Raw genomic sequence first — 25,506 nt, forward strand, 5'->3', positions numbered from 1 at the left:
TGTTACTTTGTAGCCGATCCATCATCCAAGATGGCCGCCAGCAGGGGACTTAGTTTAACATAGGACCCTATGGGAAATGCATACAAATGACTTCTTTTAGAGAACCACTGAATGGAATAAAACCAAACATGGCATGAATGTTCCTTATGAGGTGCTGACCAAGTGTTGTTACTTTGTAGCCATTCCATCATCCAAGATGGCCGCCAGTGGGGGACTTTTGAATGAAATTAAACATGTTCCTTTCCTTATAAATGAGGTTGTGTTGTCACTTTTAGCCAAATTTTATATTTTTTTATATGATTTCAAAAACCCAAGTAGAATCAGGTGAGCGATACAGGCTCTTGAGAGCCTCTAGTTTATTGTAAGAGATACAGAAAAAGTTATTGCATGAAAAATGCTCAGGAGAGTATGAACTGTAATGTTAGGCAGTTATTTCAGTAAAATTTGTATCAGGTTACCTGCATTTTCAGGTAATTAACAGGTAAAAGGTGTAATTTGTTACATTTGTGTTGAATTTTGAATAAAAACTACTTTTCGTCTTCATCTATTTGGTTTTTTTATCTGCCATATAATAAAGAAGACACCAATTGCTCGATTCCGTAGCGTATTGCACCATACACAACGTATTATGTAATCATGGCACAAATCAGTGGCTCCGTCCTCAAAATTTTCAGTCAACCTCCGTTTTCCCCCCTTTTTCTACGTCTCGTAATGATCGATCAAATCATATTTCCCACACGTATTGAATGTAATAAACACATTGAGATAACAAGAAACCTTTTAACTAATCCTCATCATCAATTTCGCCATAGAAATGCTGAAATATTTCCATATTTACAGCTTCGTTTCCGATTTCCGCCATTTGCATTTGTCAAAATATTTGTTTTTATTTTCCTTCAATTTTCCTTCTACTGCATGATTTTACAATAAAAATTGCCGGGATTTCAAGCGCAAATGAGACCTTGCATATCCTCGATTCATACAAGGAAAAATTAGAGAGGACCCGAATGAAAACCGAATGGTTTAAGAGTCCTTATGAAAAATCCGTTGTCATCGCGGCATATGCCGCGAATAGCAGTGGCGGACGGCGTATGTCATCGCGGCATATGCCGTGTATAGCGTTGAAAGGGTTAAGCATCGTTGAAGTCACAATGTTGCTCCCATAGACTCAATGTAAAAAAAAGAAAAAAGAAAAAAATCCTTATTTCCTACCCTGGTTTTTTTTTCAGCATGTGACAATAAACACATATATTTTTTTGTGTGGCCTTATCTGCAAACAAAATATATCAATTTACTATGGTTTTATATTGATAAAACTTGAGCCTAATATAGCAATTTGCCAATGTAATTGCCATCTCCGCTTACAATTAACTAACCCACATGTATCTTTGTAATGTTATCTATTGTAACTCTTCCTGATGTTATAGAATTGTAGAAAGATTTATAACAGGGAAATAACCGGGAATGTAGGTATGGTGCTAATGAGGAAAGAATATGTGCTAAAATTAATTTACCTACATGTACTGACCAAATAAAATGAACATTTGTTCTTCAGTAGTGTATTGACATTTATTACCTTTTTGCTCTGACAATATGGGTTATTATTGGAACATTATTTTCATAACTACAAGTTCTTTTTTTTCTGTCAAGCTAAATTAATCAATGAATGATTGGCTTTTCAAGGAGAAATTAAAAGGCTTCATTGAAAAACTTTCCACAGAGAACAATAGCTACTGTATTTATAAAATGGGACAGGTGAATGTATCATACCTTGGCCAAGAGGAAATTGTTCTATGGAAAGTTTTTATTTCGTTTGCAATAAAAGTATTGGCTATAAAAAGTAAAATAAAATAACAAAAATACTGTATGACAAGGAAAATTCAAAACAGAAAGTCCCTTATCCAATGGAAAAACACCTCATCCAAACAAGAGGATAACAACCGTCAAATTCCTGACTTGATACAGGCATTTTTGTATACACAAAATTAGTGGATTAAACCTGGTTTTATAGCTAGCTAACCTCTTACTTGTATGTAATGTATTAGCCTAGCATGACAATGGTCGCACATTTCTGTCTGTTAAAGCTACCACATTTGTTATAGTGTCAAAATTTAACTTCAACTTCAAATAAATACATTCTGCTATAAGTGTTTTAGTTGAAGCTTAAATTTGAGTCATAAAATTTCTGAAACTTACATATAACCTTTCTTCTGATGACATTTGATCATTTTCTACCTGTGTTCAAAAGAAAAATGTCTGTTACATTTCAGTACTAACTTTATTATATAATGAGAAAGATTGACTTGAAAATAAAATGGTTTAGCAGAACTTAATACAGATTTAACTGTACAGCATTACTATTTTAAATACTTATTCGAAAAGCATGATAGAAACACTACTACCATTTTTTGATTTTATAAAGAATTAAGTCAGTAAGAAGCCTTTGTCACTATCGCTTTCTTTATTTTCATATCCAGAAATTACACAATTTTGAATGTGTCTATTCACATGATTCATTCTCAAATGAGATTTCTTTTAACAGGTGAATGATATTAAAATTATAAGAATTGACAACATGCTTAAAGATATTAGTGAAACATTACTGTGTGAACTTCCAGAAAAGACACCATGGACAGTTGATGAATTTATGCAAAAAATGGAGGTATTTTTATTTATATTATTTTTGGTTAATGTCAATGTACCTGCAACCTAATAATTCGCAAAACATCTGAAGACATTTAGAGGTAAACATTCAGTCTTGATTATGCAGTTAGGATCATTCATGAAATAACCACTTTTTTGACAACCATATTAAGTAACTACCCACACAGCTTTAAGTTTCAATGAAAAGGTCATTTGCACAGAATATAATTTCACACCACAGAAAACACAAGCCATAGAAAAGTATTCTTTGTTGTCAAGACAAAGGGTATTTTTTCTATAACAGTTACAATTTATCAAACAGGAATTGTAGAAGGCCTGCTACACTGATGCAATCAATGCACATAGTGGAAAAACTACTCACTGTTGCTTGTGTCCCTTGTAATATACTGTAAATTCAGAAATTATTTCAAAGATTTTATAATTGCGAAAAATATGACGTAAATGCAAAATTTTCAACTCACATTTTGGAATATTTTATTTGAAAAAAACTGGATTTTTCTCAAAGTCATAAAAATTAAAATCGCATTTAAGTCTAAAATGATAAAATTGCAATCGTTAATGCAAGCAATACTTTCAGAATTTACAGTAATCAAAATGTGATAAAAATTTATCACCATTGTATTGTCTCGTTTGTTTGATATCAAGGTGTATTGTGGAGCTATGACAACTGAAATCAACAAAATGAGCCAGGTAATAGAAGATGCAGTGAAAGAACTGATTTGTATATTTCTTCAAAGAGCTCAAATGGATCAAAATTCTGTTCAGTCAGGACAAACATCAGAAACATCATCAGAAGGTAGAAATTAAATTTGAATTCAAACAAAAAAGTATGTGTGTTATTAGGTAAAGATTGAATTTCATGCAATTAAAACCTTATGGGACTGATTTTATATCTAAATCTTCCAAGTCTTATCACTACCTATTTGATACACAAAATATATTGCATTGATCATAACATTCTATACATCATATCCATGAACATTTCCAGAAATTTAACGATGTAATATATGCTCAGATATTCAAGGCACAAAATGATGTAAACTTGTCAAGAAAATTACATAACTTTTGCAAGGTACAGGAATCTAATATTTCTAATAATACAAATGATGTCATTGTTAATTTTATGTCAATAAATATGTTACCATCATAAATTCTGAGTACATCAATCTGCGCAAGTCTGACAGCCAGAAAACCCCAAATAAAAATATCATCCAATGAGAAGATGGATGACCATATAACCATGCCTTTATGTCATCCATTTAATTTCCGCCTGCGCATCAAGACACATGTGTTACAACTTACAGAGAAGACTAAGTTTTTTGTTTTTTCAATAGTGAACATTGTAGGTATCCCCATACCATTGTTTATTTGACATTTTTTTGTTATAATATTGTTGTTTATAAGTGTTTAACTTCATACTTCTTTAATTATGAAGTTTAATGCTCCCAGTCCTTACGAGGCCATTACAGGTAGTGATGTTTTTTTAGACGGTTCGTTACCCTTTCCTGTGACCGCAACAACGGTAGGGAACCCCTCCTAATAATAGTCAACTAACCGACGTTTTTACTTCGGTGACTTCTTAGACTGGTCAACAGACCCTGGATGCAGGTTCTGTCGGTTATCATGGAGGTGTCCCTACCATTACCACTGTTACGCACACTTTTTCTAGGCCAGTTGACACCACAGGGTCCATTTCATCTTACCCTGGTACCTCTATGGGTTTAAACTTACCTGGGTCTAAAGCACCAGCGTCCTATTGTGGCTTCACTTTACCCGCTTCGACTAGTAATGCCATGTCATGGTCTAGACCTCCTTGGTCTCAGTGTTATCCTTATTCAGGCTTTCCTGGTCAGGGGTTTCATGGTCAAGGGTTTCCTGGTCAAGGTTTTCCTAATCAGGTTTTCCTAGTCAGGTTCCTAGTCAGCCCTTTCCAGGTTTCTGGCCTTATTGTGGACCAACACCAGTTTTTGTTCCTCAGAGTACTACACCTAATCTGTCAGTTCCTGCTCCTCCTTTAGCAGTGTCTAGTAGTTGTAGTAGTGTATCTGTACCTGCTGCTCTGCCTACCTCTTCTGTTAGGCATCAGTTTAATCAGGTAGCTGACTCTGGCCCCTCCTTAGATGGGTTCAAGAGTATTTTGGACGATTATCGTCAGTCTATTTCTTCTGAATTGACTTCTTTCTCAAACCGCCTGGGTACGATTGAGAACATTGCCAATAAGTCAAAATTCTCCAGTGATTTCACTCCGTCCAGATCATGATATTGGAAGTGAGGTGGAGGACAGTGATGAGGAAGAACGCTTTTCAGTTGCCCCAGGCAGCCAAGAAGAAGGTTTTACCTCTGATGAAGATGACAGTTCAGTTCAGGTCTCTCAGTATGTTTTGCAACCTTCTGTTCCTGTGTCTATCTCTTCATCTGTAATTGGTCAGTCTTCTACCAATTCCAGTAAAGAACCAGAGGCAGAAGATGCTCCTTCCACTTTGAAGGATCTCAGAGATTCTGTTTTATACAATCATGAGATATGTCAACAAGGTGCCATTTCAGTCTCCTCCAAGACCCAAGAAACTAACCTCTACTTTCGAGGCTTCATGTGGTCTGTCTGTAGACGATACTAAATCTCATACTAGTTTTCCACAATCTAACCATATGTCTAACTCTCTGCAGATCATCAATGATGGGATTGTGGCTAATGAGTCCCAATTTTCAGTGGTTTTGGGCTTGCCTCATTTACTGAGCAATTCCCCTCGAAAGACTATGACATTTTTGACTCTACCGTGGGTACACTGGTACCCAAATGTGACAAGGTTTTTTCATCTACTATTGCTTCTAAACCCGCCGATGGACTGCGTCTTACTCAGTTAGACAGTTTGTTTGGTCCAAAACGGAGAACTTTCTTAGAAACGCATCTCATGTTTTAGGCACTGCTTAACACTTTTTATCAGCAGTTGCTCCAGTTCTTAAAGACTCTTCTCTTCCACCAGAGGTCAAACCTTTTCTATAACAGGTAGACAAGGCTTTGGGTGCCTCCCAATTGTTGATTATGGGTTCCATCGCCAACTGCACCTTATCCAAAAGATCTGAAATTTTGGATAAGGCAAAGGTGTCAGATAATCTTAAGGATGCTTTCATCAAGTCTCCATTGGATGAGAAGATTTTCGGGTTACCACTTGATGAGGTACAGAAGCATCTCAATCAAACTACAGCCCCAGTGAAGGTAAATGTATCTTTCTGGAAATAATTCTAAACGAGGTAGTTATTCTTCCGCTGGAGGCTCATCTTATAATTCTCAAGAGAAGAGGAGGAAAATCACTAACGAGGGAGGTAATAAACCTAAGAAATCTTCAATCTCTAGGTCTAAAATTATTCCCCATTTCAAAATGGAGACCAATCGTTCAATAAGAACTTCTATTCCTCCAGGAATGTGCACAACATTCCTGGATCTGACGGACGCTTATTTTCATGTTCCAGTTTGCCATTCATACCGCAAATTCCTTTTGTTTGTTTGGAACAAAAGGGTTTACTAAATCAGGGCTCTCCCTTTTGGTCTGTCAACTGCACCACTAGCCTTTACCAAACTCATGCAGGTAGCAATTTCTCACCTTCATTCACAATCTATTCAGATTCATTCTTACCTGGACGACTCACTGATCAAGGAACTTTCTCCCGAGAAATCTATCTCAATACCGATGTAATCACCAGATTGCTGCTCTCTCTGGGGTTTCTCATTTCTTTGAAAAAGTCGGACCTCATTCCGTCTCAGGACATTATTTTCTTAGGTGAACATTACCCTACTCGTCAGTGCATAGTTCAACCTCCTCAGGAAAAGTTTCAGAATCTTGTTCAAAAATTCATCTGTTTCTATCTCAAAAAACAGTTACTGCTTGCCAGTTTTCACAACTGCTAGGTCTCTTGAATTCACTAGCAGATGTTGTTCCACTCGGTCACCTTCACATTCGACCTCTTCAATTTAATCTACATCAACATTGGCTCCCAGCTACACAGGATTTGGGAATTTCCAGTTCCAATCATTCATCAGGAATTGTTTCCTCATTGGTTTGGTGAACTTCTCAAGCAAACGTTTTGAGAGGCCAACTTCTGTCCTCTCCAGTTCCAAATCAGACTCTGTTCACAGATGCCTCCAACCTTGGTTGGGGAGCTTATCCGGAAGGTCTTTCAGTGTCAGGAGTGTGGACTCCAAATCTTTTGAAGGAACACATCAGCATACTAGAAATGAAGGTTCTTGCACTGTCTCATTTTCAGTCCGTACTGCAGAACAAATCTCTGGTTCTAGCAACGGACAACACCACTGTGGTGGCTTATTTGCGAAACCAAGGGGGAACTCATTGTTACGAGCAGTATCTTTTAGCAAGAGAAATCCTCCTGCTTTGCAATCCCCTTCATTTACAGATTGTAGTTCGTCATGTCCCAAGGAAACTCAATGTGTTAGCAGATGCTCTGTCAAGAACACTTACCCCAGTCAATACAGATTGGGAACTTCTCCAATCAGTACTTCAGGCAATAACATTTCAGTGGGGGTCTCCTCATGTAAACTTGTTTGCAACAAGCCTCAATTACAAAGTTCAAGTGTTCATGTCTCCTGTACCAGATCCGAAAGCTTACGCAGTAGACTGCATGAGTGTTCCTTGGGACGGGATGTTCGCTTACGCCTTCCCACCCTTCAGATTTTTGTCACAAGTACGTCTGGAAGATCTCAGCACAGCAAGCGTTGATCATTCTTATTGCTCCAGCTTGGCACAAACAAGCCTGGTTTCCAGATCTTCTTCATCTGTCTTGTGCTTGTGCACTGGTTCTACCAGTACGACACAATCTTCTGTCCCAGTTCAAGGGCAAGATACTTCATCCGAATCCAGAAAAGCTACATCTGTTCGCGTGGCTTCACTCAGGGATAGCTTCAAGAAGAGAGGTTTTTCTGAATGCGCAGCCAAACATCTCTCAAGAGCAGTTAGAGATTCCACTAACATAGTCTATGATGCCAAGTGGACTATCTTCAGTAGTTGGTGTAGTGAGAAGGAAATTGATCCTTTCCAAATTTCTGTACAACAACTAGCAGACTTTCTGATCCACCTTTTTGAAGAGAAAGGATTATCTCCCTCTACTATTAAAGGCTATAGATCAGCTATTTCTAGGATGATTCAACTGTCTGTAGGTCCAGACTTTGGTAATAATGAATTCATTTCTCTTTTAGTTAAGAATTTCACTCTTGAACACCCTAGACAGAGAGTTTTAATCCTGTCATGGAATTTGAGTGTTGTTTTATCAGCTGTAAAAACCCATCCTTTTGAACCTGCTGAAAAGGTTGAAATCAACTAAGTTGAAATCAAGTTTTTATCGTATGATATTCTGGTAGAAGAAGAAGTGAAATTCATGCTTTTTCCACTGCTGATTACTGCCTTCGTTTTAATAGGGATAAGTCATCTGTTACCCTATTAACGAATCCAGCTTTTTTAGCCAAAAAACAAATTCCAGGTAGAGGTTCAGAACCAATAGTGATTCCAGCCCTTCCTGATGATTCAAGTTCTAAAGTACTGTTAAGAATTGCACATGAGGTGTTCCCGCTACCGATCTCCATGTACACGACGTCACCGTTGTTGTGACGTTAGCTTTTCAGAGTTCAATACATGTATCATTGCAAGCAGACGTTCTTATTTACTAAGCCTTAATTTGTGTCCGATACAACCACTCTACGATATTGGTGCCGTGACCAGGATGAATCTGAAGCTACGTTCGATACGAGCAGGACATAGAAGTGCAGTTTCCAGACTGATAAAGAAATTTGAAGACGTTCAACAAGAAGAAGATGGAACCGTGGACACGGAGGATTTGTCAAACATATTGGATAGTCTGAAACGGAAGTAAGAAATATTACGCAAGTTAGATGAGGACATAGTACAGGAACTGGACGACGGAGATATTGAAACAGAGATCGTTGAAGCAGATGAGTATTCATTTAACTTAGAAGGTAAAATTCGTCAAGTCAACAAATTTATCTTAGTCAAAACTACAGCGTTGAATACACACGCAGAAAGTTTTACTCCACGCATAGAAACTACTCAACCCGTTCATACTATAAACTCTTCATATACAGAACATCAGAACAATTCAAATTACCGTTTGTCAGATTTTCGCCCATCCTTTAGCTCAACTAGTGAATACAACAAACTACCCAAGTTGAATCTCCCTACTTTCGATGGAGATATTCTTCAATGGCAATCATTTTGGGACTCATTTGAGACAGCCGTGCATACGAAACCAACCTTAAGCAACGTCCAAAAATTCAATTATTTGAAATCGTTACTTCACGATGAAGCTCTAAAATCAGTGACAGGTTTTGTGCTCACTAATGCAAACTATGAAAAGGCAATTTCCCTATTACAAGAAAGATATGGTCAGCAACATAAAATTACACAGAGGTATATGCAGGAACTTATTGATATTACGTCGCCTAGGTACACACTTTTCAACCTCCGACATTTTTATGACAACATTGAAAGTTACATAAGAGGTTTAGAATCACTAGGACAAACTGATGATTCATACGGAGCGCTGTTAGTGCCAATAATATTGAACAGACTACCAGGGGAAATTCGAAAAAACCTAGCAAGAGAATTTGGGTCCACAAACATACGCTTAGCAGACTTACGAAAAGGCATATTTAATGAAATAAATATCATGGAAGCCGGTAACTCAACAGACAGTCATGAAAATCTTACCGCTACTGCAGCATTTTTGACGAACACAATACCGCGAAATTGACAATCAAGTCACAACCACCAAAATAAGAATCACCAAAACACTAACTTCAAATCTAAACAGAGCGATTATTGTCACGAATCACATGCCTCGGTAAACTGTACCAAAGTTGTTGAATATCAAGACCGGATATCAATAGTCGAAAGAGACCGCTTATGTTTCAACTGTTTAGGACATCACAATTTGGTTGATTGTAAGTCAATCAAATCATGCAGAAGGTGTGACAAGCGTCATCACACAAGTTTATGTAAAGAGAATACACATAATGAATATCTAGACAGTGTAAACGTAAGTACCATACAACACAACGCGAAGGAACCGGACATAATTTCACATTCACAGGCAAACACAAATGTTTTGCTCAAAACTGCAATTAATCCTGTAAGATCGGGACGACACTGTTCAGATGCCAACATTCTTTTTGATGAAGGAGCACAGAGATCGTTCATCACAAAAGACCTAGCCGCTAAATTACAGTTATTAATAACTGGCACAGAGACTTTAAACTTATCCGGATTTGGGGACAGTGCAGAAAGTACAACAATTAGACACTTAAAAACTAGTATTCTTTATTTGCTAACAGATGAAGGACAATTGCCAATCAGAGTATTGATCGTACCTGAAATCGCCGCACCGCTCAAAACGTACATCCGTAAAGCCGCAAAATTGCCGTATTTATCAGGAATAGAACTCGCTCATCCAGTTACAGCGAATGATAATTTTCACATCTCAGTACTCGTAGGAGCTGACTACTATTGGTCAGTTGTAGAAAACCATGTCATTAGAGGCGAGGGACCTACTGCCGTGAAATCAAGAATTGGATATTTATTATCAGGACCACTTCACGGTACACCAAGCTACAATAACCAGCAAACAACTACAATGAATGTAGGGATATCACAAAATACAGAAGAGTGCAACCCGGAGAAGTTACGGAAGACAGAATCATTTGGTATTGAACATATTGACGAGAGGACAGGGCGAAAGAAAGTATTTCAAGTATTAGATTCATATCAGAACCAATAGTGATTCCAGCCCTTCCTGATGATTCAAGTTCTAAAGTACTGTAAAGAATTGCACATGAGGTGTTCCCGCTACCGATCTCCATGTACACGACGTCACCGTTGTTGTGACGTTAGCTTTTCAGAGTTCAATACATGTATCATTGCAAGCAGACGTTCTTATTTACTAAGCCTTAATTTGTGTCCGATACAACCACTCTACGATAAGTACTCTGTCCTATCTGAGTCTTACTTTTATATCTTCAAAGAACCTGAAGTCTCCGCACCTCCTCAAATTCCGGGTTATTTATTCCTATTAACAAAGGAAAACAAGATTTGTCTGCTAAAACCATTTCAACTTGGATCTGTAAAACTATTCAATTAGCTTACAGTTTTTCTAATGAAGAACTTCTGAATAGTATGCATGTTAAAGCCCATGATGTTAGAGCTATTTCTACCTCCTGGGCCCTGTTTAATAATGTTTCTTTAGAGGAAGTCTTATCTGCAGGTTTCTGCAGAACTGAACATTCTTTCATTTCTCACTATCTGCAGTCTTTAGCTACTCAAGCTCAGAGTTTGTACTCCTTAGGACCTTTAGTTTTTTGCACAGAGTTGATTTTCCTCCTGCATCTTCTGGTTCAGGGGATTCAGCTTTGTGTTAGATTCTATATTTTACTCAGAATTTATGATGGTAACATATTTATTGACATAAAATTGTATATTTTTAAAGTAAAATGAGATTTTATTAAATAAATACTTACCATCATAAATTAAAGGTCCCTCCCAACCTCCCCTTCATCCCCTGTTTTTTTCCTATGGGTTCTTGCTTACGTTAGGAAATTAAATGGATGATATAAAGGCATGGTTATACAGGCACTGCTTGGTCATCCCTCTTCTCATTGGATGATATTTTTATTTGGGGTTTTCCGCCTGTCAGACTTGCGCAGATGGATGTACTCAGAATTTATGATGGCAAGTATTTATTTGATAAAATCTCATTTTACTTTAAAAATGTTCAAAGTCATCTTTAAAAAAAAAAAATGGAGTTATCTTCCTTTGTTTAGAATTGCTGTTAAATCAACTACAACCAATGCAATATTTAATTTTACTTCCCACTGATAAATTGAAGCAATCAAGCACTTTGATTTGTACCCAATCCTACCATAAAGTTTTTTTAACCATTTTTGAATAAGCATTGTTACCAAGTCACAATGTTTCTTCCAGACTCAAAAAAATATTAAAAATAATAAAAAAATATCCCTACCTACCCATGCTACCTACCCTATTTTTTTCCAGCATGTAGCAGTTAACATGCATACTTTTTGTTTGGGCTTACATGAAAACAAAAATAACTCAAATTAGCAATTTTTGCAGTTTATGGAGTTAAATAGTCCTAAGCACATATCATATTTTTATGTCAACATATTTATTTGATATGGACTATTTACCCTAAAAATCACACAAAATTTACTTAATATTGAAACAATACCTGACAAGAATGGGAGTCACTCAATACCTGACAAGAATGGGAGTCACTCAAATTATTTAAATACAGGTGGTATTTGCTTAAAAAGAATAAAAAATTAGTAAAATAAAAAAATGATCTAATGCTTGGCTAGTCTGAAAAACTTTCCTTCCATTCCCAATATTGCTTAATTCTTTACCAACGTGGATAATGAAGTATAGCAACTTTTATATTTTAAAATTTAATTCAGCAACTTTTATATTTCAAACTTTAACTAAAACATGATTTTATTTTGTTGTTAATATATTTCTAAGAAAGTGACATTTTTAATCAAAGAAGAGTATTCTGAAAGATTCATGATGCTCCATTTATCTTAATTTGGTTTAAAATCTCAGTTTATTTCTCAGATATTATCAGAGCAGCAAAGTAGATTAAAGTGAAAACTGAGCATTTGCTTCTAATTTTAGGAAATGATAACAATACAACTCCTGAGCCAGAGAATTTAGAGGACCAAGACGCTACTGATGAACAGTCAATACTGGAAGCTTGTGATGAACTAAAAGATTTCTTCAACAATAGACTAGTAGAATCTCTTCTAAAAGCCACCAGACATTCCTTAGATACAATGAGGAGACGCTTCTTTTCCAGGTAAAACAAGTTTTTAATTAAACATGTTTCAGCCTCATACAATTTTGCATGCTGCTCATACTAAACACAAATATGAATTTTGAAATATTTAATATTAGTGTTTATTTTTTTTTTCTATTGATAATTAAAAGCTTTTCATCAATTATGTTGATATTACAGAATATGACTTTTCAGTTATGAGGAGTACAAAATACAAATCAATTTGACATTTGTTTGAAAGAGGGTTAGTTGGAAAGTCTGACATATGATAGGAATTCGTATCCCCTAAGATATTAATCCTAAGCATATACAAACTATTTGTATTTCTAAATAAAACCATTTTAATATACTATTGCAATAATATTTGTTTATAAATCATCCTACATTTTATGTATGTGTTTATAATTTTTGTTTTTGTTTTAGTGGTAGAAGAGGTGGTGGTTCACATTTTATGTATGTGTTTATAATTTTTGTTTTTGTTTTAGTGGTAGAAGAGGTGGTGGTTCACATTTTGATGAGAGTGTTGGAGGATGGAATGACAGTAGAGTTCCATTCTTTGTTGCTGATATAACACTTTGTATTCCCAATGTGGTAGGTACTAGGTTATATGGTATAAAGTTGTAATTGTCTGAATGGACGGATATTCTTTGGAAAGAATGATTGAAAAAACTATTTTAAGACCAGATTACTGAAATCAGTAAATCATTGTATATTTAAGAAATAATTCATGGGGGCTTGAATATATCGTAATTTTACCACGGGTTGGCCCTTTATGTCAAATATTTTACCCTGAGCGATAGCGAGGGGTAAAATATCAGCATAAAGGGACAACCCGTGGTAAAATCACGATATATTCAAGCCCCCATGAATTATTTCGATTCTAATAGGACAAAGACGGCAATTAGTTTGGATCGAAGCGCTCTAGGTGAAGGCATTATTTGCCGTTTTCATAAATAAACGCACTATTGAATTGACGTAAAAGAACGGAACAAACTGAAAAAGTAACATGCTTAAACTATTTACAATAACATATTTAGATAGGTTTTGATGAATCTAAATGACAATTGTACTTATTTGTCTTACATGTATACAAAAAAATGGCTTTTATAACATATTTTAGCATCGTTTGTTTAACTTTCCATGTTGTGCTGATTTTCGGTTTCAGTTTCACAAGCGTGTATTTTCCGTAAAATGCTTATATTCTGACGTCATCATTCTATTAAGTTGGGTAGCTCATTCATAAAAAAGCATATGACTTGAGAGTATGATGGGAACAGCCCAAACAATATATTCATATTTTACCACGGATGTGTACTTAAAGCGTTTGAAGGACGTCATGTTAGAATTAGATATTTGTATATAAATATTCTTTACATATTGACAGATTCTAGCCATTAAAGCACCAGCACATTAAAGATTAAAACTTATAAAGTATTTAATGCCTTGTTCAGAGGGAAATGAGTTTAACAGAACATCTCTAAAATTTTCTTTATACCTGATTGATAATTTAAAATATTCTATATTAAGTATAGATGAGAACAATTTGTTAATTTATGTAGGGCCAATGTTGTAGTATTAATTCGTAAAAATAAATTGAGTGTAGGAAAATTTTGACAATGTTTTTGAAACCCATGCTTAAGATTAATGATGTATGAGAAATTTATTTTAATATGGTAGAAATCTTTTTGAAAGATTATGATAATGTCATTTAAGTGTAAAATTACATTTTAAAGGTAATGCAACCAGGACTAGATGATATTCAGCAAGCCTTAAATAAAGCCACACAGCGTACCCTTGATATTAGTAAAGGCGTTTATCAGTGGGGACAGGACAGAGAAGAGCTAAACTCAAACACAGGCAATAGTAGACATATGAATGTCACAGAAATAGGTATGTTATGTACACAGAAAATATCTGTGTGGGCTTTTTTTTATGCCCCCGCTTTAAAACAGTGAAGGTATACTGTTTTACCTCTGTCTGTCCATCCTTCCGTCAGTCCATCCCATGAATATTTTTCTTCACATGTTTATCAAACACATCATTGTACAAATGACATCAAAGTTGAAAAATTTTCCTCATATTTTTCTCACGGACAACATTACAAGGATTTCTGAAATTTGGTTTCAGGTTTTATATAAGTCAGCTTTACCCTGTGATGGGTTTTTAGATTCATCACTCAAAAACTTCCTGTTTACCATCAAGTATTTGGGCGGGGGTATCATCAGTGAGCAGTATCTTTCAGTTTCACTTGTTTATCCTGAATATGCAATATGTATTTGCCATTGCAAATTGAGCAAACTAAAATCAATTTATTGTCATTTTTTTTTTCTTGAAAAAAAAAATAGAACTTTGATAATTTTGAAGAGGCTGCCTGCCTACTTCAGCACCAGTGTACATATTGTTATTCGGTATATACATGTTTTTTGGTTTTTTTTAAACAGTAGTTACATGAAGTATTTTGAAGTTGGTGTGATATCACAAATGAGAATAAACTGTCTATGTTCCATATTCCGAATGAGATTTAAAGTACAACCTTCTGTTACATACTGTATTTAATTTCAAAGTATTTTCTGTTTATTAACACATGTTAGATTCATTTCAGATGTTGGTGCATTGTTGAAAGCACCTCCAGTTGGCAAGAAAAATTTCTACAAAAGCATTGCTGAGAATAAAGATGTAACAAAATATGTTATGATGATGTCATCTGCCATCAGTACATTGAAAGCAGATGTCTTGGAATCCCTGCAGAGATATTCTGACTATTCCTTTTTATGGGAAAAGGACAGACAAGAAGCTGTTACTGTAAGTTGACACTGTCAAAAAAGTAATGATACTCTATAATTTGTACCCCAAAAAAATCACATTGAAAATAAATTGTGTTCAGAGCATTTCCTGGAAAGAAAGTATTGGCAGATATCAGGCTTTTATTGCGACAGTAGTCGTTTTAATTAGCAGTTACCAATACCTTGATAATATCATTTATCAATGTGCTGTGCGTCTGACTTGCCTCAGGAATTTATTAGGGTCCCGCCAAAGGCGGTCCCCTATAGTGATCAGTCTGTCCGTCCGTAACACTTTGTGTCCGCTCCATATCTAGAGAACCATTATGATTTCATACTTTATACTTTACATGTTTATTAACCACCACCAGAGGGCGTGTCATGATGTATGTACAACTTCCTAGGTCAAAGGTCAAGGTCAAAAAACTTTGGTTTCAGTTGACAACCCTGTGTCCTGTGGTGAAGATCGTGTCCACTCTATATCTTGAGAACCGTTATGATTTCAAAGTTTATACTTGACATGTATATGAACCAACACCAGAGGGTGTGTCATAATTTATGAACGACTGCCTAGGGCATAGTTCAAGGTCAAAAACTTTGGTTTCAGTTGACAACCCCATGTCCTATGGTAAAGATTGTGTCCGCTCTATATCTTGAGAACCGTTATCATTTCATAGTTTATACTTGACATGTATATAAACCAACACCAAAGGGTGTGTCATAATTTATGTGCAACTTCCTAGGTCAAAGGTCAAGGTCAAAAACTTTGGTTTCAGTTGACAACCCCATGTCCTATGGTAAAGATCGTGTCCGCTCTATATCTTGAGAACCTTTATCATTTCAAAGTTTATACTTGACATGTTTATAAACCAACACCAAAGGGTGTGTCATAATTTATTTACAACTTCATAGGTCAAAGGTCAAGGTCAAAAACTTTGATTTCAGTTGACAAACCCATGTCCTATGGTAAAGATACAATTTTTTAATGCACATTATTCACAGCGGGGCCCACAGAGATGGCTCCCATCTCAATGATATCTAGTTTTTGATTAATTACACATATTCATAAAGCAGCAAAAGTTGAATATAGAAATTGTGTTCAATATCATTCCTTTTAAACAAAATATACCTGCACAAGGGTTGTTTACTGTAGAAGAATCGTAGTTACATAATTCTCCAAAGCTTATTCTGTTTTAAAAAATAACTTTCTTGGTGAAAAGAGGATATTATTTAACTTTGGTGTAGATAGAAACAATTGTTAACTCCTTTGTGTGCTATAAACAGTTTTGTATAAAAAACTAGGGGTTATTCCCTGACTAAAAATAACCATGGAGGGAAACCCCTGTTTATTTACTTTATTGGTGAAAAAGTACACGTATCATGTTTTTTGTATTTGATTGTAAAAATTAGTTAATTAGCTTTCAATTAAAACAGGTTTAATGATTATAATTTAAAAAATTATATTAAATACACATGTTTTGAGGGGAGACAACACTGTAAACATCCTGTTTTTTTGGCAGTGAAAATTGAAAACTTATTTGCAGCCACTGTAGCTCTTTTCGGAGCAGGTAACCGTACCCTGAAACAAGATTTTTTTGAAAGGCCAGGTAAAAACCTATAAATTTCATACAGTTTTGATTATGTAAAATGTGCATGGATCATTTGATCATGTCTTCATGGGTGTGCACATGACCTGGTTTCAGGTTTTTGGAAAAATTAGAACTTGTTCTAAATCTTTACTTAGGCACCGGCCTTCCTAACAACAGGACAGGTTAGCTACTGTTACTAAATGTATTCACACTGAAATATAGTTCCCGAGGTTCTCATGTATGTGCACATAATACCAGGGGTCGAAATTAGCGCTGGTCCGGTGGTCTGGGACCCGTAGAATTTGAGTAGGACCAGTATATCTTGCCACCTGGTGGTCCGGCGGACCAGTAGAAATTTGTTGATAAAATCCCTGATTGAATCGCAATTTCGTTTTTTTTTTAGAAAACAATTTACCTGCGAAATCAATTACACGGTACTGGAGGTACTAATAATTACAATTGATTAAGTTTTTATTAATATCGAGGTTGAGCGTCCTTCACAACAACTAAAAATGTGGAAATTTTTGGAATGAGTCAAATCGACGGACGAAAAATGAAAAAAATAAGTGACATTCAAATGGAAGATCTGAATAAAGTTTATGAAATTGAAAAAAGAAACGTAAATATCAAAAATCATAGGTAAAAAAACGTGAATGGTTTAACTATATAGTTGATTGCAATGTAATGGATTGTATTACATGTATGTATATCATGGAACAATTTGCAGTGACAGACCTAGATCAGAAATGTATTTTTGTAACTAGATTTTCAAATTTTAAGTTAGATTCTGTACTTGCTAATGAACAATCAGAACAGCACTAAAAAAACTACGAGAATAAAGGAGAGGAAACAAAGGAAGGGAAAATCATGAAAATAAACGTAAAAATCTCTCATTTAAATTAGTGTTTGTCAAATGAATTTCATTTGTGTAGGACCAGTAGATTTGGAGTCGGACCAGTAGATTTTCTGTCCACTGGTCCGGCTGGCCAGTACACAAAAAAGCTTAAATTCGACCCCTGCATAATACACATACAAACTGAAAAAAACTGGGTATATTATTGGAGCAGTTCATTCAAGAATGTATGTCATTAAGGTGTGTTGATGTGCAGGCTTTTTAAAAAACATTTTGATTAGGTAACTGGGTATTGATTCAACTAGTATGATTGACAACTGTCATTATCACTAAACAATCATAGACAAGGTGGACCTTTAATTACAATGCCCCACCTCCTAAACTGCCAATCAAATTGACCACATTACCTATCAACCTCAGCCTACATAATTATACAGACCACTCAATATACATATAATTCTTATACACAAGTATTTGACCTCATAATTGAATACACAAATGTGTATATTAGATGTTTGATATTTATAAGGATGATAGATTTATTTATTGCCAATTACTTTTGATCTACATTACATAAAGTGATTCTGTAAATTTTATCTGAAAGATAAATGATTAATGGATTAATCAGGAATTGGCTTGAAACAGTTTAAAAATTTTAAAACTTTTAATTATAACAAACCATTGTTTATTAGTTTATTTCCCATCAATCATTATGTCTTTTTTTAGTCATTTGAATTTTTATTAGAAGTGAATATATATTTTTGCAATCAAGAAAGAATCCACATTTCAATAAAATAAGTTTTTTAATTGGTTTACCTTGAAAAAGTACATTTTCAATGCCCTGTGTTGAAAAATACTTTAAAAATTGATCAAAAGGCACTCTAAAACTTCTAATCTTCAATGCCATACAACCTCTGTTTCAACTTACAAAATGCCCCAAAACAACATTTTTCAATTTCTGTTGTTGACACTTTAAAGTTTTAAGCTGTTGGTCCAGATTTAAGTCTTACAAGGATAGTTGGTAACATTTACTAGAAGAATTTTTGCATTTTTTTGTTTTTTTGAAACATGTTCAGAACCGGAAACATAATTTCGATAAGATATAAACTGCAGTTTAAATAAAATTGTGTAAATTAAGAGACCCATATTATTTAATTTGAGCTCATTTTATCCTCATACTGGAAAAGCAAGTTTCCTTCTAAAGACCTGCTGTAAATGCAATTTTCAGCAATAGTACTTTATAAATGTTTATTTTTCCCCACCATACCTTAATATGAAATAATTCAAACTACTCTTCTAATCTTTCCATGAGTGATTTCCATCACTTTGATTTATGTTTAAGTTAGGCCCTAGGCCCTTTTTTCCTCATGTTCATTGGATGGAACTTTTTTTAATATATTGAAAGAACACAATATTTTTATTTCATTATAAACTAAAGAACATTCTGATTCCAGTGATACCTACTTTTATACAAGTATCTTTATAAATCAGTCCACCACTAAGGGTCACTTATGCATGGTCCCTCAAAATATGACGTCATAGAAAAAACTGTTGATTGCACCATTTAGACATTGAGATGCTTCTCTTAAAGTTCATTAGGTGTGTCAGCTTTATATTAAGTTCATAATGGTATTAAGTGTGTCAGCTTTTAGTTTTGGGAAAAGCTTTGAGATAATTGATAGCTTTTATGACTTTTTATGCCCCACCTACGATAGTAGAGGGGATTTATGTTTTCTGGTCTGTGCGTCCGTCTGTTCGTCCGTCTGTTGGTCCGTCCGTTCGTCCCACTTCAGGTTAAAGTTTTTGGTCAAAGTAGTTTTTGATGAAGCTGAAGTCCAATCAACTTGAAACTTAGTACACATGTTACCTATGGTATGATCTTTCTAATTTTAATGCCAAATTAGATTTTTTACCCAATTTCACGGCCCATTGAAGATGGAAAATGATAGTGCGAGTGGGGCATCCGTGTATTTTGGACACATTCTTGTTCATTATTCTTCACTCCTCAAATATTCAAAAATAAAAAAACATGGAATTTCTAGCTTTGAGCTCAAGGTCAAAAACTTTTTTTAAAGTCTTGGTTTATGCCAAATAATATTGATTCAAAAAGGGAACTACATCTTGGAGTGAAATGTTGATTCTCAGCATGATTGGTAGTCACAGCTAGAGGACATGTTCTGATATTAGCTGAAACAAGTTTGGGAACAACAGATGGCTTCCTTCAAGTTTTATCTTATTTATCTCATGTTTACAGTTATAGACTTGGTATTAATTATTTTAATATTAATTTGTAGGAGTTTATTTCCACGGATCCAATTTTGTCCGAATATAAAGCTAAAGTAGCCATGTTCACGAAATTAGAAGACAACATAGATGACATACAAGCTTCGGAAGTTGTTGGTCCTATTGAACTATTTACAGGTAATTTGATACACATTACCCATTATAATGCTACAGAGGTAGACCTGTTTGTTTAAATTGATATGTAAAGTAGTTGGCCTTATTTTTCAGAAACACATTATTTTACTAGATCTAAATAATCTCATCAAGTCTTTCTAAAATCATTGCAGATATGAATATTGACAGAGATTTGATAAAGTTTGGAGTTTTAAAAAACAGCCAACTTAATTTTTCCTTAAATATTCTGTTTGAATGAGGTTGTATATTTCACTATTTTTTTCCAACAATTATGGCTCGTTGTGAGTGAATAACATTTGTGAAATTATTCATTATATGCTTTCAGAAAAGTTGAAATTGGCTTTGAGAGTTGAGATCAAGGCATGGAAACTGTTATTTGGGAAAGAATTGAACAACAATTTTAGAATTAAAATGGACGAGGTCTTATCCTTTGTTGATGATTACAGCAAACGATTAGCTCGTCCAATCAGAGACCTTCAAGATGTCAGAGAGTCAATGGGAGCCTTGGCAGACATTAGAAATAATCAAATACATTTGGATATGTCACTTGGTCCTATAGAGGTAAATGAATGTTGGTTTTGATGCATTGCTGGAAACGATTCTCAACATCTTTTCAAATATAAATAGTGATCAATATCGACAAGTTCAATTTAGAGTTACAATATGCAACAATTTAGGGATTAAATCTTATAAAAGGTTTTGTGTTAACCTTTGTTTGAATTTCCATCATGATCATAATTGTTTTGTTCAAATATATCTGATGTCAGATCATTGTTTGTCCAGGAGGCAAGGATCCTAAAAAAAAAAAAAGGGGGGAATAAAAGATTTGTGTGATGTTATTAGCATCCATTGTTCATCCACTACCTTTAAACTGAATGTTATAACTAAGATGACATTAGTGGACAATATCTCACAGTACATATTACTCATCAGAAATTACATTGAAGTTTAAAAGAAGGATACATTGACTCTTTCTCTCTCTCTCTCTAATTGTTTGTTCCATTTTGATTACCCAATACTGCTAGGTTATTGGTTGGAAACAAGTCTTTGTGAGCAGTTTAATTCTAGTCAGCTATGCTATAATTTTTATGAGTTATATTTCCTTGATATTGCTGGAGAAAACTCCAGATCAACTACATTGATAATAAACCTAAAATAATCTGTCACTTCTTTCATTCCTTTTAGGAGTCCTATGCTATTTTGAATGATTTTGAAGTTACTGTACCCAAGGAAGAGAATGATCGTGTAGATTCCTTGAGATATTCATTCCAGAAGCTAATGAGAAGTGCTGTAAGTATACTTTCTGGTGACATTTAATAATTTCTTCATTTTTGAGTTGGGGAAAACAGCCTAAAAACTTTTATTTTACATCTCATTAGCGAAACATGCATTGATGATAAAAGGCTAAAAAAAGAATATTTTAAAGCCAGCACATATACTGTAGAAACATTAATTTTCGTGGGGTTAAAATTTCGGGGTTTTGTCTCTCTGTAAGATTTCATGGGGATTTAATTTCGTGGTTTCCTTAAACTGGAAGTGGTTTTATATGGAAGTTAAATTTTCGTGGGGGTTTTAATTTCGTGGATATATTCTTTCCACGAAATAAACGAAATTAAATCCTCCACGAAAATTTCTGCTTTTACAGTAGATTGCAGGAATGAATATTCTTATGCGACCCTCACATTTATAGGAGTTGGGGCTATATAACATTCCATGTTATATATCTATCTATATCAATTCATTCATTACAAATTTCTGTCAAACTATTATCTCTCAATTTCTACTGAACAGAGTAACTTCATATTTTAGACCTTGACATATATATTATTGAAATTTATAATAGAATAATAGAACATTTTAATATCAATCAATTTTGATTATAATTGATAGTGGGGAACTTCACCTACTAGGTGATATGTCTTCTCGCAACTGTTACCTACTGACATGTTCAAAATGAAACTAAGCATTTCTGTCTATTACATAACAGGCATTATTTTTACATTGCATTAATATAATATCATCCTAATGTGCGGTAATATTTGTCACTGTATGTACAGCACCAATCCATTATTATGATCTTGGGTGAACAATTCAAAAAACACGTTCCACCTGTGCGAATTTCAAACGCGCAATTTTACACCAGTACTGAAAACCTTCTATCCTTTATGGGTAGACTTTACATAGATAAATTAAGTCATATAAGAAAAACAAAATGAGTATGTTAAATTTGATGTATGCCTTTTTGTGCTTCTTCGTTACATTTGTTGTTTTTATAGTGATATTAAGATGATAACACAATATTGACTGCTGTACCCCTATTTTTGACATTTTTTACTCTTTGAGTATGTTTGTTTTGTTCATGCATCGTTGACAATGTAATGGAATTTGATACGACTGTCACTCAAGTGAGAGGTTTAGCTAGCTATAAAACCAGGTTCAATCCACCATTTTCTACATTAGAGAATGCCTGTACCAAGTCAGGAATATGACAGTTGTTATCCATTCGTTTGATGTGTTTGGACTTTTGATTTTGCCTTTTGATTTTGGATTTTCCTTTTTGAATTTTCCTCGGAGTTCAGTATTTTTGATACTTTTTTTCTATGATTGCAAGATTAACTCTTTCAAGTTGTGTCTGTTCTACATTTTGAGTTTGATGGTAGTTTGTTTAACTGTTTGCCATTACTACACAGGGTATTCCAAACTAATGTTAAAACTCCCGAAAGAAGGTTAAGGTTATAATTTAATATAGTAGACCCTTTGTTCTTGTCCATAAATTATATTATCTCTTTTATTGGAGTACATTTTGTAATTAATTTACGGCTATTTTGAGTCAATTAGTTTTAATGATTTATTTAAATACAGTTTAAATCTTTTGACTTTTATCACTAGGTCACAAAATTACTGCAGACTGTAGATCTATGTCCTGTATTGTTTATAGAAAAGTGATAATATTTAACTTTGAAGTATAGAAATCCATGTACTTATGATGATTATAATGATGCTTTTTATTAGAACCATGTCCAAGATGAATTAGTAAGAGTACAGCCTGGATTCAAGAGTGAACTTTTGACCTCAGTAGAAACCTTTCACAAAGATGCAGCAGACTTTGCTGAAAATTATGATGTAGTAAGTAGATTATTATAAAATAACTCATGAATATTGATAGTGTTTGAAAATCAATTCAACTATATAGTTATAATACTCAAATGGGCAGAGAGACATAAAGATAGAACAAGAAAAGTAGAAGATGAAATTTTGTTAACTATTGTTTCAGATTTTAGAATTTTCAGTTATTAAATTACTTTAATTTGTGACTATGCAAGATTTTTATAAAAAAAAAATATAAAGAGATTCAATATTGTGAGGCGCTGCCATTCAGCTGGTATAACTTAGAAGCACAAATATTCAATTCATTAAGTAAATTTAATTAGAAAACATATTTAGTTTTCATTGTTGCAACCTGTAGTAGCTACAGTGAATAATTATATCATTTTTTAGGATGGACCAATGTGTGAAGGCATATCACCAAATGAAGCTAATGACAGACTCCAAGTTTTTCAGGTAAGGAAGCTGTATGTCATTATACAGTGATCTATTGACACTAATTGTTTATCAATGCATAAAATATTAGTGTTGTCAAATCGTACAACTTTGCCTAACCGGTTACTCATATAATTGTTCGACCGGTTAACCGGTAGTTAAAGTTGATGTTTGAAGGCCTTATCAATAGTACCCTACACATCGATGTAAGAAGATTTGGTATGAGTGTCAATGTGACTTCCTTCCATCCAAGTCATACATTTACGTTTTTATAATATGATGAATTGAAGTTTGTCCTTTGGTATTAATAGGCTTGTCTGTGAAGATTCCTGTTGAAGTTTGACTTTTTAATCAAATACACGGTATCAACTATTTAAATAACAATTCAAATTGATCAATCCTGATATTTGTACCATCAAGTATACATTGATTAAATTCACGTTTGCACATTCAGATGAAGGTCTACACAATATAAGACCAAAAATAAAATAATGAAGTAAATCGTAAAATTTAATCGTGTTACTGATTAAAAATTACTGTTAAAGAACATGTTACTAATTATATTTCCCTAAGATCTTGCCCCTAGTTGAGAGACAAGTTCTAATTAATTTTATATTTTTGGATTAACAATAGCAATCAACATACTGGACAATTGATCTGTCAAACTAATTACTACTACGATAATTTTTAAAGAAAACAAAACTATTTAATGATTTCAATACAAATTTATATAAAAATTGAAAAAAGTCCAGTTAACCGGTTAGCGTTTTTGGTATTTGGTATTCAGTCGTTCGAAAGGTTAGCCGGTTAGCCGTTGACAACACTAAAAATATTCAACCAAAGCTATATTGGTCACATTTTAAAAATTCATGTGAGTGTCCTGCCTCTATTACTATACATGTATAATCTTTCCTTTGTTCACCCTTATAAAATGCAAGTTTTGTTTCTAATGTTGCTGATACTGACCTAGTTTTTGGTTGGTAGTTGCATAATGAAGAGTTTAATATGAAAAAAGAAACATGTTGATGTTAAGGGCTATTCCAGAAAAAAATGTAGGGGGTGGGCGGGGGGGGTTGGAAGGCAGTTTTTGTCAGCACCCGCCACCCAGACAATTGTAATTGAGAATTATAGTGCATTATAGTGTGAAAAGTTGCTCTGATACCCATCACCCATGTATTATTAATACAATGTGCCTGCCAACCCCCCCATACATTTTTTTCTGGAATAGCCCTAATGAAAAAGCAACTTTAATAGCGATGTATTTCATGTTTTTGCCTCCCATGGGTTCCATTGGTTCAAGTGGGTGTAACTCCACTATTTTTTCACAAATTATACTCAAGTTTAAAGTGTAATCTAAAAATGTGTTTGCCTTTTAGCAAAATTTAATGACTGAAGGAACTAAAATAAGATCTGAAAATATGGGTCTGTCATAAAATGGCATATTTGTTTTTATAATTTTGTGGGTTGGGCTAAACTCTTTGTACTGACAAATGTAAAGCAATAAAGTGAGAAGTACAAAATTGTTCCAGACCAAAACAAAATATCTACTTTAGTGTTTTTAGAAGAATAGAGCCTTGAAATATATAACTCTGTGCAAAGTTCTGTTAAAAAAAAAAAAAAAAAAAAAATGGAGTTTTCACCATTTTTGACAGAAATGGTTTTCCATAGACTACCGTAGCAAGTAATCTTCTTCCACTTTAAGATTGATTGATTGTTGGTTGCTTTACGCCGCATTCAACAATCAATCAAACTTGGAGTGGAAGATTACTTGCTACAGTAGTCTATGGAAAACCATTTC

General features: G+C 34.2%; 1 protein-coding gene across 2 annotated transcripts in view; it reads left to right on the forward strand.

The window, feature by feature from the left end:
* The window catches only part of LOC143079331 (dynein axonemal heavy chain 8-like), a 150,527-nt gene that overhangs the window by 31,484 nt on the left and 93,537 nt on the right, over nucleotides 1-25,506 (forward strand). For both annotated transcript variants that reach the window (XM_076254587.1, XM_076254588.1), the window contains exons 20-30: nucleotides 2,543-2,662; nucleotides 3,310-3,460; nucleotides 12,369-12,549; nucleotides 13,014-13,119; nucleotides 14,262-14,418; nucleotides 15,131-15,330; nucleotides 20,045-20,171; nucleotides 20,494-20,729; nucleotides 21,354-21,458; nucleotides 23,181-23,294; nucleotides 23,667-23,729. In XM_076254587.1, coding sequence (XP_076110702.1) covers nucleotides 2,543-2,662; nucleotides 3,310-3,460; nucleotides 12,369-12,549; nucleotides 13,014-13,119; nucleotides 14,262-14,418; nucleotides 15,131-15,330; nucleotides 20,045-20,171; nucleotides 20,494-20,729; nucleotides 21,354-21,458; nucleotides 23,181-23,294; nucleotides 23,667-23,729 — 1,560 coding nt within the window. The remainder of the gene's footprint in view (nucleotides 1-2,542; nucleotides 2,663-3,309; nucleotides 3,461-12,368; nucleotides 12,550-13,013; nucleotides 13,120-14,261; nucleotides 14,419-15,130; nucleotides 15,331-20,044; nucleotides 20,172-20,493; nucleotides 20,730-21,353; nucleotides 21,459-23,180; nucleotides 23,295-23,666; nucleotides 23,730-25,506) is intronic.

This window comes from Mytilus galloprovincialis, chromosome 6 (genome assembly GCF_965363235.1).
Source record: "Mytilus galloprovincialis chromosome 6, xbMytGall1.hap1.1, whole genome shotgun sequence".
Lineage (NCBI taxonomy): Eukaryota > Metazoa > Mollusca > Bivalvia > Mytilida > Mytilidae > Mytilus > Mytilus galloprovincialis.